We start from the raw sequence: 12379 nt of genomic DNA on the forward strand, positions 1-12379 counted from the left end.
AATTGTGATTTAGATGAAGAAGTTTATATGGAACAACTAGAAAGGGTTTGTTCTCCCTGGGAATGAAAAGAAAGTTTGTAAATTAGTCAAGTTGTTATATGGATTGAAGCAAGCACCAAAACAATGGCATGAAAAGTTTGATATTGTCATTTATCATATTGATTTAGACATAATACTGATGATGAATGCATATGCTCTAAATTCATAAATGATTATAGTGTTTATATGTTATATGTCAACGACTTACTAATTTTTGGTACAAACATGAAGGGTGTATCTGAAACTAAAGAGTATCTAAATTCAAAATTCAAAATGAAGGACTTGAATGAAGTAGATACTATCTTGGGAATTAAAGTAAAGAAGCATAATAGGGTTTACGCTTTGTGTTAGTCACATTATATAGAATAAATTGCTTCTTAAGTTTAAGCATCTACAAATAAAAGAAGCAAATACCCTTCATGACCCTAGTGAAACTTTGCTTTATAATTCTGGTAGGTCTGTTGCACAGCTTGAGTATGCTAGTGTAATTAGAAGTTTAATGTATGATATGCATTGTACCAGGCCAGATATCGCATTTGCAGTAAGAAAACTCTCTAAATACACTAGTCATCTAGATATTGTTCATTGGAAAGCAATAAATAAAATTTTTGGTTATCTTAAAAGAACTATTAACCCGAGTTTAACTTACTCTGAGTTTCCAGCGGTACTTGAAGGATATTCAAATGCAAGTTGGATAACAAGTGCTAATGATAATAAGTCTACATCAGGGTGGATTTTTACAATTGCCGGAGGAGCAATTTCTTGGGTTTCAAAGAAGCAAACATGTATAGCACATTCAACTATGGAATTTGAATTTATAGCATTAGAGGCAACAGGTCAAGAAGCGGAATGGGTTAGAAATTTGTTATTGGAAATAAAGTTGTAGCCACAACCAATGTCATCTGTTTCTTTATACTGTGATAGTGAGGCTACTTTGTCTAGAGCATACAATAAGGTATACAATGGAAAGTCTAGACATATTAGCTTGAGACATGAATATGTCAAGCAATTAATAACTGATAGAGTTATTAATATTATTTATGTTAAATCAAGTAATAACTTGGCGGATCCGTTAATGAAAGCACTTTCAAGAGCTTTGGTAGTTAGTACATCTAGTGGAATGGGGCTAAAACCCTTTACTAAAAATTAACCACCAATAATGGTAACCCGACTTTGTCTAGAACATCACTAGTTTAAAAGTTTAATGAGTAATAACAAGTTATTGATAAGTGGTTCTGAAAGCACTGAAAATTAATATATGGCTCATTCCAAGATGATTAGTGCACGACTGTTACGTTTAGGAGGATGAGTTTTATCTTTTAATGAGGTTATTTGTAGTTATGTATGTAGTAGCAGGGACATGGGAAGGAACCTCACCTATATGAACATAAGAAGTGGTGTCGCTTCTACCAAGAGTTGGGTTTTCTCTTGTAAATGTTCATGAAATCAGGATGAAGCACAAGGTCATAATAATGCTTAATTAGTTCAAAAATTTCTTTAAGGAAATAAGACATAGTCATGTGTATAGTGGTTCCAGTTTTAACATAAGACTAGTTGGTTTAAACTTAGGTCACCATTGCATTTGTTATAACTTTGAATTACTTACACTAATTAAAGGTTTAATTCGAAAGACACTTTTATTGTATGCATGATTATATCGGTATGCTTGTGATTAATTAAAAAGAGAGAAGTATTGTAATACCATTTATTATATATTCTTAAAATAGGGAAGGATTGTTGAATATTTCAAGAATATATATACATGATTTGGTGTTGCATTGTGCAACATGTGTGTGGTGCTGCAGCGCGCAACAAGTTACAGTCGGCAACCTTTTGTATATCTTGTTGAATGGTTACAACTTTTAGTTAAAAGACATGATGCTTACTCAAATTGTATGAGTAGAATTAAAAGATGTAATTAGTCAATATTTATTTTCTGAACATTCTAAATAGAAGACATGTCTTTCAGGTCAACATTATTAAAAAGGATTGTATATCTTCAACTAAAATGAAAGGACTCGATGAACGGGTATTTTAATGCCAATAAATACCTATTGTGGCATAATGTTTCACACACAATTTCATACATTCCTTGCTCTCTTCTCTCTCCATTACATTCATACAATTTTTTTCTAGTTATTTCTAAGGGAATATAATTTGGTCTTGTTATTCGAATATTCCATACTTTGTTGTATCCTGTAAGTGATTTGCCAAGAACACTTAAAGCAAACTCATTCGAGTGGGGACAAATAATACTTTAAGGAAACGATTCAAGTCGTACCTCAAAGTCATCATTCAGATTGTTCTCTCTATTTCTACATTTTAATCTAACACTTATAAACACATGTAATATTCCTTTTTTTTTTTTCGTTGTGAAATTCATATTCTCAACAACCAATAAGGGTTTACAATGTTAACAACTTTCTTCCTTGACAGTATTGTGTCTCCGTTGCTTTTAGGTGCGATGAGAGACGGGAAGAAAGAGAGAGCAGAGGAAGAGAGAGAGAGTGTTGACGGAAAGAACGAAGTGAAAGAAAAAAAAAAGATAGAGAAGAGGATGAAGGATGGAAAGAATCGCTGGGTCCTAGAAAGGGGTTTGTTTGTTTGTTTGTTTTTTTTTTTTTTTTTTTTTTTCCCTCTTTTTTTGGGTAAAGTTGGTTAATAATAAATTATAGAAAGGATAGAATTGGTAAATAATAAATATTATAGGGACATGATAAATTAACTTGATTAGCTAAATTAGTTTTTTTAACACTATTTATTTTCTAAATGGTAATATTAAAGAGACTAAATTTATGAACAAAATTTTGGAAACTAAATGAAATGCAAATTAATGATTGATTATAACTCAAGCGTTGATAAACGTGTTAATTTCTAATTGTAACACATTATTTAATTTGTAAAATTTATCTATAAATTTAATATTCCAAGTATTATCCTAAATTAACAAAAATTTAACATTTGCTGTTAGATACTCTAATCGAGACAACTGTAGATTTGGATATATTAATTCTTGGGTGCATGTGAATCACTGTGTTGTAGGAGAAATTTTGATTGTAATGGAATACGAATGATACATTACGTGTTTTTACGTAAGTTGTGAGAAATTTTATTTTTTAAGTTATTAACTTTTTAATACATATATTCTACCATTTGTATAGTGATATGTGATATACCACCTCGTGTGCAAATCACACTGAAAAATCTCTCGTGTTGTAGTTTAAAGCTGTTATTCTAATGATTGTCTTTGAGTTGAGCAATGTACCTGGTTTCTGATCCTTAATAATTATAAAACTAATTAATCTCTTGTGATTAGATAAAATACAAACTGATCATATCTCTTGATTATATATTTCAATTAAATACTATTTGCGTTGCAGGACTTGTCTGGGGAGGCATCTCTTTCACAACATTGGCTAAGGGCACTGGGATTTGTTGGGCACGCCTCAAAACCTAAGCGCAACAGCAGCACTTTGGTTTCTGCGTGTGAAAGAGAGATTCTTAAATTCTTCAAATTATTTCTTTTTTAAATTTTCCAAATGTACTTGCAGCTGTAGTATATACTGATGGGGAATGTGAAGGCAAGTTCATATTCTACCAAACAGAAGCTTTGCTGCCGTAGATAATTTGTGTGTTTGAAGAGCTTTTTCCTTTTCTTTGAAACAGTGCTTCTCTTTCTGTTGGCTTTTGCTTTTTCTTCAAAAGAACACAAGTTGTAGTTAATCTCCGCAGCTCTTGAGTACCTCTTTCTGCAGCCTGCAGGTCAGAAACTCAAACTTGATCACTCTCAGTCATATAGATTTGTTCATTGTCTTTATGTTTTACCGTTACTGCAAAATCATGCAATTGGGTTTTTGATATTGTTTGGAGTGCTGACGATTGTGCTATTCAAGTTGGTTAAAATAGTGTTGGTTAAAATAGTGTCATCCTCCGTGTAATTTAGATTAATTTAGTCTAGACTATTGCTCGAATAAAAAAAAAAAAATATTTGGAATGCAAACAAGTTTACTTTGGAGGCTGGTTTTCATATGTTGCATGAATTTTAAGAGTAATTCAGTTTGCAGTTCATAACTTCATTAGTTCTTTAAATTTATAATTTGAATTATCTCACAAGTTGATGATGTAATCACTTGAAAGATATTGTTTGTATCTATTTTCCTTAAGGAGAAAGTGAGTATATTTCACTGCATAAGGAAGAGCATTTTATTTTTTACTCAAACTGACAATTAAATTTAACAAATAAGACAAACCGATACAACAATTGAGTAATTGATCTTTATTCAAGAGAGGTGACCTTCGGACTCTCTTTTTCTTCTTCAACACTCATTCATTTTTTCTCTAGCGATATGATTGAATAAATAAAAGAAGAATTAATAGACAAAAATAAGAAAAAAAAGACCTTAGAAAGAGAAAACAAGAATGTAAAAATTACTACACTTTTTTTGAAAACTATAAAGAATGTCACACTAGAATTTTCTTTTCCTCAAATGTAAAAGAAAACAGAAGCTATTTCTATTTTAATTACCAGCAATTACTATTTGCAACTGTATATTGTTGTGATGTCGTCATCTGGGATTTTGGGAAGTAGGTTACTTGAACAGAAAAATAATGTTTAATTACCACTTAAATGAAATGGGCAAAAAACAAGACAAAATTCAACAGTAGGTAGCTGAGAAAAATCAGAAGCAGCATAAAATAATTTACAAAGAATTAATTAGGCATACATGATAGGGTAGTAGTAGTTCTGTGCTGCTGATATAAGTGAGGCCTTTTGAAGCTGGAAGATAATTTTGTTGTGGTCCAAAATTGGCTGAAGCAAGAAGTGGAAAAAGAAGCAGACAAATTACACAAAAAGCAGTTTGCTGATATAATCAATTTGTATTGGCGTTTGAAACTCATGATAGCAAGTGCTCTCTTTGTTTCTATGCATAATACAAACCATCATATTTCTAGGACATTATTCCTTCCTTCCTATCTAAATACATTTTCTGCTTTTTTTACTTCATTTGGCAGATATTCATATTTCAGCACAAAAGTGTCAGACTTTCAAAATTCAGGATATATTCTTGCAGAAGGTTGCCAAATAAAGCTTCTACGTATGGAGAAGCTTCTCAAGCCATATGATAAGGAGTACATGAGGATGGCCATTTTAAAGCACGAAGAAACTTTCAAAGAGCAGGTAATAATTCCACAGTAGTGATTTTCCAGTTCCGCTTTCTCCTTTTGTACTCCTCCCCTTTGGTCCCTTCATTCTCCTTTGATTTGTTCAGTCTAAAGGCCGATCGACTTCCATAATTCTATTCTAGCCTATTCACTTCTTTCTTTTATTAGCTTGTTTCTAAACTTGAGTTAGTGCTGCAGGTATATGAACTTCATAGGCTATATCATTTGCAGAAGATATTGATGAAAAGCTCCATTGGAAAAAGAAGGCCCAATGGACAGAAACAAGAGAGTTGGGATTTAAATTATCATCACAACCAAGAGGCACAATTTAACCCACAAAGGAAACTAGATTTAGAACAGCCTGCAGCAGCAGTAGCAGCACGAGAGTACGTTGCAGACACAGAAGGGGATGATGGGGTGCTAGAGATCATAGATGAGAGTGAGATTGAGTTGACTCTAGGCCCCACCAGATACAACAACAACAGCAACAAAAGCAGCAGCAGCAACAGAAGGAAGAGAGGAGGAGAGGCAGCGGCACTAAAACTATCAGATTCAGCAGGTCCAAGTAGTTTCTCATCTTCTTGTTCTACTGGATCAAGCCATACAATAAACAGGAGAAGTAGTTTCTCCAGGAGGACCAATCAAAGTACTATACATGGGCAGTTGCTGCCTGCTGACATGGCATCAGGAGGGTACAGAAGAAGTGGAGGGGGTAAAATCAGCAGCAGCAATGTTAATGGTGGAGAAGAACAGTTGAGACAGGATGAGAGGCTAGAACTGCCTCCTTGGCTTTTCCAAGTTTCGAGTTTGAACATGACTTGATTTGATATGGATATGATATGATTTTTAGACCTCTTCTTCTTACTTATTGACTAATATGTGATTGATGATGTTTGGGTGGGATTCTAATTAGCTGGTTAATTTTGTAGTGTGATGGGTGGAGTTTGTATAAAGATCATCATTTGCCTCCTTTGCTTTATTTCCTTGTTCACTTTTATAAAGAAATGTAATGCATATGATGAAATGGAGATGTGTAGCCACTAAGGTATTCTACCGTGTAAAAGGGCGTTACGAGACAGATAAAGAAAGAGAGATATACTCCTGATTCTACTACACTCAAGACTTTGCTCTAATCGCTTTGACCAAGAGAGAGTTTCTTGTCACTAATTTTCCGCATAGCGTCTATTGAATGAGCATGCATGTTTTGAACACGTGATAAACATGTAGCTTACAGTTTGCTGACAAAAGGAGATTGTCTTGTCAAACCTTATCAATGTTTCCATGTGTAACCAAACATCCTGTAGAGTCTAGACGCAAGCTCAAGTGTTTTCTAGTAACATTGTCGAAAGGGGAGTAACGGAACGTTTAGATACCTGAAATAAGTATTGGAATTATTCCGATTGCTGATTTTCTCTAAGTTTATTAACATACGGAGTAACTGGTGATGGAAGGATTCTGAAGGGGGATGTACTTAAGCATACAGTCAACTGTTATCCATGATCAGGATAAGAAGAGACCAAATGTAGATTTTTTTTTTTTTCTCTCCTGGTGACTTTTCACCTGGCCGGTTGCATTGCACCTGATCAGCATCACAATTTGTAAAGACAATGGTTATAATTGTGGGAGAAAGTGGAAATCTGAGGAGTCTAAAGTTCTATGCTACTGAGGTGATAAATTCTGACTTCTCTGAGTGCTAATTTCATCAGAGGTATAAAAACCTAGTTTGCATCAAATTATAAGCAACTAAAGTAATTTAAATAATTATTTTTTAACAAACGATATTATCTACACTAAGGGTTATTGAGGGGGACTAAGCCTTACAATAGACTAGCTAATTCTCAATGACTCATACATTCCCGATATTATCTTATCATCAATTCACAAAAACTCAAAGTAAACAATAACGTCAAACTTTTGGGCTTGGTTAAGTTCATGAGTCCTTTTTATGGAGTCACATATAATAGAAAGCATCTCTTCACTTGGGGTTCCATGATAAATTTACCTCCGACATTATCAACATGCTGCACTGCTAGTCTGTCTGTCTAGCTATTCTTTAACTTTTTCAAAGGCTCTTTATCACGAAGGGTTTTAATAATTTGAGGACGGACCCCACAGACAGCAATGGTCTGGTATTGTCTAGTTTTTGGTTTGAGGACAGGGTCCTGGTTGGACCATTACTCATTGCTTAGGACTTGAACCAACCTGCATTACAAAGAGAAGAAACTGTTTGAAATATTTGAAACAGAAGGATGCATGTGGCTGTGGACTATACTTTTTGGAGGTTAAGATATACTGTATGTTTACTTATTACGAACGAGTCAATTATAAATTGGGATGAGCAAGATTCTTGGTTTTTCATGTATTGAATTACAGATTGCATTGAATGCCTTATAAACCAAGGGAGTGATTCTCACACTTTTTTACTCATGATTCTCACACTTTTTTACTCATTTTGCATGCCCTATTGATTTTTGACCTTTAGATTGAACAAATCAAATAATAATTAAAGGATAAAAATAAACAAGAGTGAGCAGAAAAAGAAAAAAAATGTGTGAAAATCCCGAGTTCGCTACAAATTAGAGGATGTAAACAAATAAGATGTCCTTCTATACTAAAATTAGTTGGAACGATGTACGCTTAATCTTTTGCCTAGTTGACGCCCTCTTTAGTAATACGGTATGTAAGCTCAGAACAAGTTTTGCCAACACACCATTGCCATTCAATACTGATTCCAGATAAGTAAACACGTTCTAAGAATCTACGCCTTTTCTATTTCTTTCTTTAATCTCTTTCTTGATGACGAAATGCACGAAACTAGTTGGAGATTACATGGATATAGCAATCAAATTTTACCACAAACATTCATACATACACACATATTGTCAATACTTCAAAGCAAACGCATTACTACCAGTTTTTCCTAGAAAGTAAAACTGAAAAAGATTATACTCTGCCTCTCCAGTTTTATACTCAATGCGCCTTTGAATCATGTAATCTTATTCAAAGCAGTATGACATCACACAAAGCACAAGAAAGATACAACCATTAGAGATTCAAGCCACAAATTTTCTCAAGCCTCAGAAACAAAGCAAAGGCATTGGAATTTATGTTTCTCACAGAGCATTATAGAGCTCAGTAACACACCGATGCTTCAGGAAATCGAATGCCGCCGATCTTTTGCAGATTTGGTCCGGCCTTTGGTACCAGTGGGTGTCACTCCATCTGCACGCACAAAGGGAGAAAGCTTCCCAAGCCTTTTCGGCACCAAGTTCATAAATGATTTTCGAGGCAGAGGAAGTTTGTCAGCAGATAATGGAGTGTTTCCCATTGGACTGCTCATTGCTGTTCTCGCAGTAGACGTTTCGAGTTCTTTCAGTTTCATCTTCATCTTCCCCAACTCTATTTTTAGCTCCTCATTTTGTCTACGCAAGATGGTGAGCTCATCAGGAACCATGTGGACATCAGTGGAGTATACGCTCCCTTTGGAAGGAAGAACAGAGGATTCACCACCTATGTTGCCATTCATTACATCTCGAAGGCGCTGCTGCTCATAGTATAGCACTTGGACCACAGTGTGAACAGGAAGGCGGTCATTCTGTGCAGCGTGAGCGGAGGCCTCTCGTGAAAGCTTCTGGCAGTCCATCATACTGCACACTTTCTTTCTCTCCATATCACTTAGAGCAGGATGAGCCTGTGAAATATTTAAAGTTAAGTGGTGAACTAAAGAAATTTAATTAAGAAAATGACATATAAATTCAGCTGAGAGGTTTTGATCCCATGAAAAATTTCGTGTGTGGCTTAAAACAGAAGGGTAGAGATTTTCACATGCGTTTTCTCATTCTTCACTCCTTTCACTTGTTTCTCTCCTTTCATTCTACTTTGATTTATACAATTTAAAGGCTAGGAAAAATAGGGAGAGGTGCAGGCGGAGAAAAGGGAGCTACCAAAGTTACTACCCTGCATAAAAAGCCTATATAACCGTTGCAAATGCATACGATTCAATGTTAAGAAAGTTATACACAAGAACGTGCACCTTTAGGTAGATATCAATGGCTCTATACATGCCATCTTCTGTTGCCCTTGATTGTTCTGGAATAAGTTCAGCAATGCCAATGAACTTAGAGACAGATATGTTGCGGTCAATGGCTATTTCAGCCAGGTAGCTCTCCATTAGCTTTCCAACGCGTTCCATGTCAGTTAGTGCAGGAGAAACAAAATCGTCCTCTGAATTATATCCCAAACGGCTCCGCTCCATTTCATATTCAAGGTAATTCGTCATGATCCTTCGCACAGTCTCCACATCGAGCAATGTGTCCCCGGTAAAGGAATATGATGGAATCAAGAGATCATCTAAAACAGCCCGTGCCAACTGCAACCCCATTCTCTTCTCCAAATCTAGCTGGCAAGCAACCGTTGTTTCAAGGGTTTTCGCAACACGAAGAAGCATGGAAAGAAAGCTGACTGACATTGCATTTTTCTCCCTTGGCAGAAGACTCACAATTGTTTCTAAGACAACCCTCTTCTCGTGTCGCAGCTCGATTTTCGTCCTCCCCTTTCCAAATATTTCCTATGCCAAAAGAGGATTTATATGTCAAGACATGAGCTATAAAACTGAAAAATATGACATTGTGGAGTGAGATCTCACCAAACCTCGTAGCGATTTCTGTGCATATAGCATGAGTACTGGTCCAAGAGCATACTGCTTAAACCCTCTTGCCAACATTGCAATCATAACGCGTTGGAAGATATCAATTCTAAGAACAGTTAAGTCTTCATCCCACCAATCCACAACAAGCTTTGGATGAGACACAGCTGAAAAAACCGCACCCTCATTGCCACCATCAGTCCTACCGGGCACACTGAACTGGCCCTCTTTGCAGGCCATAAAAGCAATTGCATCTATGCACCGGCTCACTAATTTTACCTTCTCCGCCATTGGGAGGAAATTTTCTGACATGTGCAAAACAGTAACTGCACTTGCTAGGCTTTTCAATGCCACTTCATTCAAGTATGCATCAGCTCTTCCCACAAGGTTTCCAACCGCGTAGTCCTCAGTCATCAGAAGATACTCAGCCACGCATCGCAGCATTGCGATGTTTCCTGTGCTTAACTCGAAATTTATTCCATAGCAAAATTTTGCTGCAAACTCAAACGCTTCTGATCCACCCGGAACATCAGATAGCTCAATGACAGATATATCAGCAGCATAACTAGATTCTGATATCAGTTTCCTTATGTGTCCACACTTGGAAATTAAAGGGAACTGCAATTTTAATAAGTATTGTTTCAATCCAATAATTTGTTAGCCTCTCCATGTTTGTTTAGTTCAGCCGTATATTAAAAAACCAAAACTTAGTCACAATAATTTTAATATGAACCAAATAATTGTTGTTAGGCGAGGCGTCCAAGGGATAGCCTGGTCTAGGTGTCAGGCGAAGTTTTACGGGACCTAAATTTTTTAATATATACAGTGAGCGTACACATATATTATATTAAAAGGAAAACTAATGAAAAGAGCTTAAAAACTTTGAGTTTTAATGATAAGGACAAAATAAAAGGTAAAGTGAATAGTATCAGGATTGACTTTTTCGTGTAAAAATGTGGTTTTTCGTTAAAATGAACAGTACCGTGGGCTTTTCGTTAAAACTCCCATTATTAAATTAAAAAAGAAGAAGATTATTAATCAATAATCACCCTAAGCATACACATATATTATAAATATATACACACATATATTTACATATTATATATATATATATATATATATAATAGAGGATGAAAATCACAATGAGCACACATGTAACAATGCATGCAGACAACACAAACACATCCATTATATATAAAAATAAAAATCAGAAAAAAAAAAAAAAAAAAAAAAAAAAAAAAACCCTGAGGCGCGCCTAGGCAGCTCTGGCAAAGCCTTCCACCCACTCTCTCAAAAAAAAGGCGGCAACCCTCATGCCTAACCTTAGAGGACGCCTAGGCGCACCCTGAGACGAGCCTTTTAAAACATTTATCAACACTACAAATTACCTTGTGCAATGAGAAGGAAACTCCTCCAACATTAATACTAATATCGCTCGGAATCTCCTGCGAAAAAATCCTGCAAGTTTCAAGATACATCCATTATTGTTTATACCTATATTTTAGGAGAAATCATCTACGAGAGAGAGAAAACTATCTCATTTGCAGAGAGCGTTTATCTGTGGATCCTAGCTAGGTTCTACGTTGGAATTCCTCTCCCGAAACATTGCTTGTACCAAAAACAGAAACAAATAAAATAAAATAAAAACACCTCCAGAGAAGCAATTAAAGAGAGAGAAAAAGATGGGACCAAACCATTCACTAGTTCTCTTCAAGGCAGAAGAAAGAAGCTCCTTCTTCTTGGAGGACATGTTGGCAGTGGTGGTGGTGGTGGGTGCAGTACTCTCCCCGCCAGATTCGATATCCGCCATGGCAGTACGTTACAGTGGAAGCTTTATCATGTTCAGTCCTCCACCTCCATCTTATAGTAAAGCAAATGATAGGAGGGAGAGAGGGTGCGGGAGGGGGGGAGAGAGAGAGAGAGAGAGAGAGCTGCTGCAATTTTACTGTGGTGAAGCAAAAACCCTATAGGCTCATAGCACACTAGCACGTACGGTATTTTCAGTACATTTTTGTTTCCTTCTGACCTATTATTCAAACTTTCTTTGTATACATAAGGAAAAAGGAAACCATGATTCTGCAGTAATGAGAGCACAAAATTTTGAAGCTCTAATAATAAACCTGTCTTATCCAGCTTCAACCCTCACAAGTAATCATCAGACTTAATGAATTACCCAAAACGGCCTTCCTTTTTGGGGGAGAAAATAGAGTGAATACAAATCGAGGGGTAGGAGGAGGGAACCGAACCAGTGGCATTTGTGATATTATTGGGAGGATGATGGGTAAAAGGAAAACATAAAGATGTAGGGTTATGGTGTGTGTTGTGTATGGGCACATGGGGAAGGGGAAGTTGGGTCGAGAGGATGGCTTTTGCATGTTTTTAGTGGCGGCTAACGGTACGAAAACCCACTTGGGACGTGGGAGAAGAAACATTAATCCCATCCACAAAAAGGTACCCCATCTTCCTAAACCCTTTCTTTTTATATGCCTTTATTATTTATTTCTACTTCAAAATTCATGAGGCCAATAGTAA

The 12379-nt window shown here is 35.9% G+C and overlaps 2 protein-coding genes across 5 annotated transcripts; one reads left to right on the top strand and one right to left on the bottom strand.

Moving 5' to 3' along the window:
• Positions 1–3396: 3396 nt before the first annotated feature.
• Positions 3397–6324, top strand: LOC137720027 (uncharacterized). 3 transcript variants are annotated; one of them, XM_088685245.1, is made up of 4 exons: positions 3397–3620; positions 3706–3801; positions 5053–5218; positions 5401–6324. In XM_088685245.1, exons 3-4 carry the CDS (start codon positions 5138–5140, stop codon positions 6022–6024), a joined length of 705 nt encoding a protein of 234 aa, XP_088541371.1. In that variant the 5' UTR covers positions 3397–3620; positions 3706–3801; positions 5053–5137; the 3' UTR covers positions 6025–6324. The 3 variants fall into 3 exon arrangements, with proteins under 3 accessions (XP_088541371.1, XP_088541370.1, XP_068315129.2); XM_088685244.1 differs by having other exon boundaries at positions 3397–3801; XM_068459028.2 differs by lacking the exons at positions 3397–3620; positions 3706–3801 and having other exon boundaries at positions 4410–5218.
• Positions 6325–8036: 1712 nt separating this feature from the next.
• On the bottom strand, positions 8037–12032 carry LOC137710079 (BTB/POZ domain-containing protein SR1IP1). 2 transcript variants are annotated; one of them, XM_068449037.2, is made up of 5 exons: positions 11542–12032; positions 11236–11305; positions 9848–10465; positions 9236–9769; positions 8037–8893 (listed from the first exon to the last, which is right to left on the bottom strand). In XM_068449037.2, the coding sequence occupies exons 1-5, from the start codon at positions 11655–11657 to the stop codon at positions 8354–8356; spliced, it is 1878 nt and encodes a 625-aa protein (XP_068305138.2). In that variant the 5' UTR covers positions 11658–12032; the 3' UTR covers positions 8037–8353. The 2 variants fall into 2 exon arrangements, with proteins under 2 accessions (XP_068305138.2, XP_068305142.2); XM_068449041.2 differs by lacking the exon at positions 11236–11305 and having other exon boundaries at positions 11542–11930.
• Between the last annotated feature and the right edge of the window lie 347 nt (positions 12033–12379).

This window comes from Pyrus communis, chromosome 15, assembly GCF_041283825.1.
Source record: "Pyrus communis isolate YQ-2024b chromosome 15, ASM4128382v1, whole genome shotgun sequence".
NCBI lineage: Eukaryota > Viridiplantae > Streptophyta > Magnoliopsida > Rosales > Rosaceae > Pyrus > Pyrus communis.

Bases quoted from the DNA above. Each gene is read 5' to 3' on its own strand.
- LOC137720027 (XM_068459028.2), top strand. From the start codon at position 4,937: ATGATAGCAAGTGCTCTCTTTGTTTCTATGCATAATACAAACCATCAT. The intron at 5,219-5,400 runs GTAATAATTCCA...TTAGTGCTGCAG, and splicing joins AAGAAACTTTCAAAGAGCAG to GTATATGAACTTCATAGGCT.
- LOC137710079 (XM_068449037.2), bottom strand. From the start codon at position 11,657: ATGGCGGATATCGAATCTGGCGGGGAGAGTACTGCACCCACCACCACC. The intron at 10,466-11,235 runs GTAATTTGTAGT...TTAAAATTGCAG, and splicing joins TTTCCTTCTCATTGCACAAG to TTCCCTTTAATTTCCAAGTG. The intron at 9,770-9,847 runs GTGAGATCTCAC...CTTTTGGCATAG, and splicing joins AGAAATCGCTACGAGGTTTG to GAAATATTTGGAAAGGGGAG.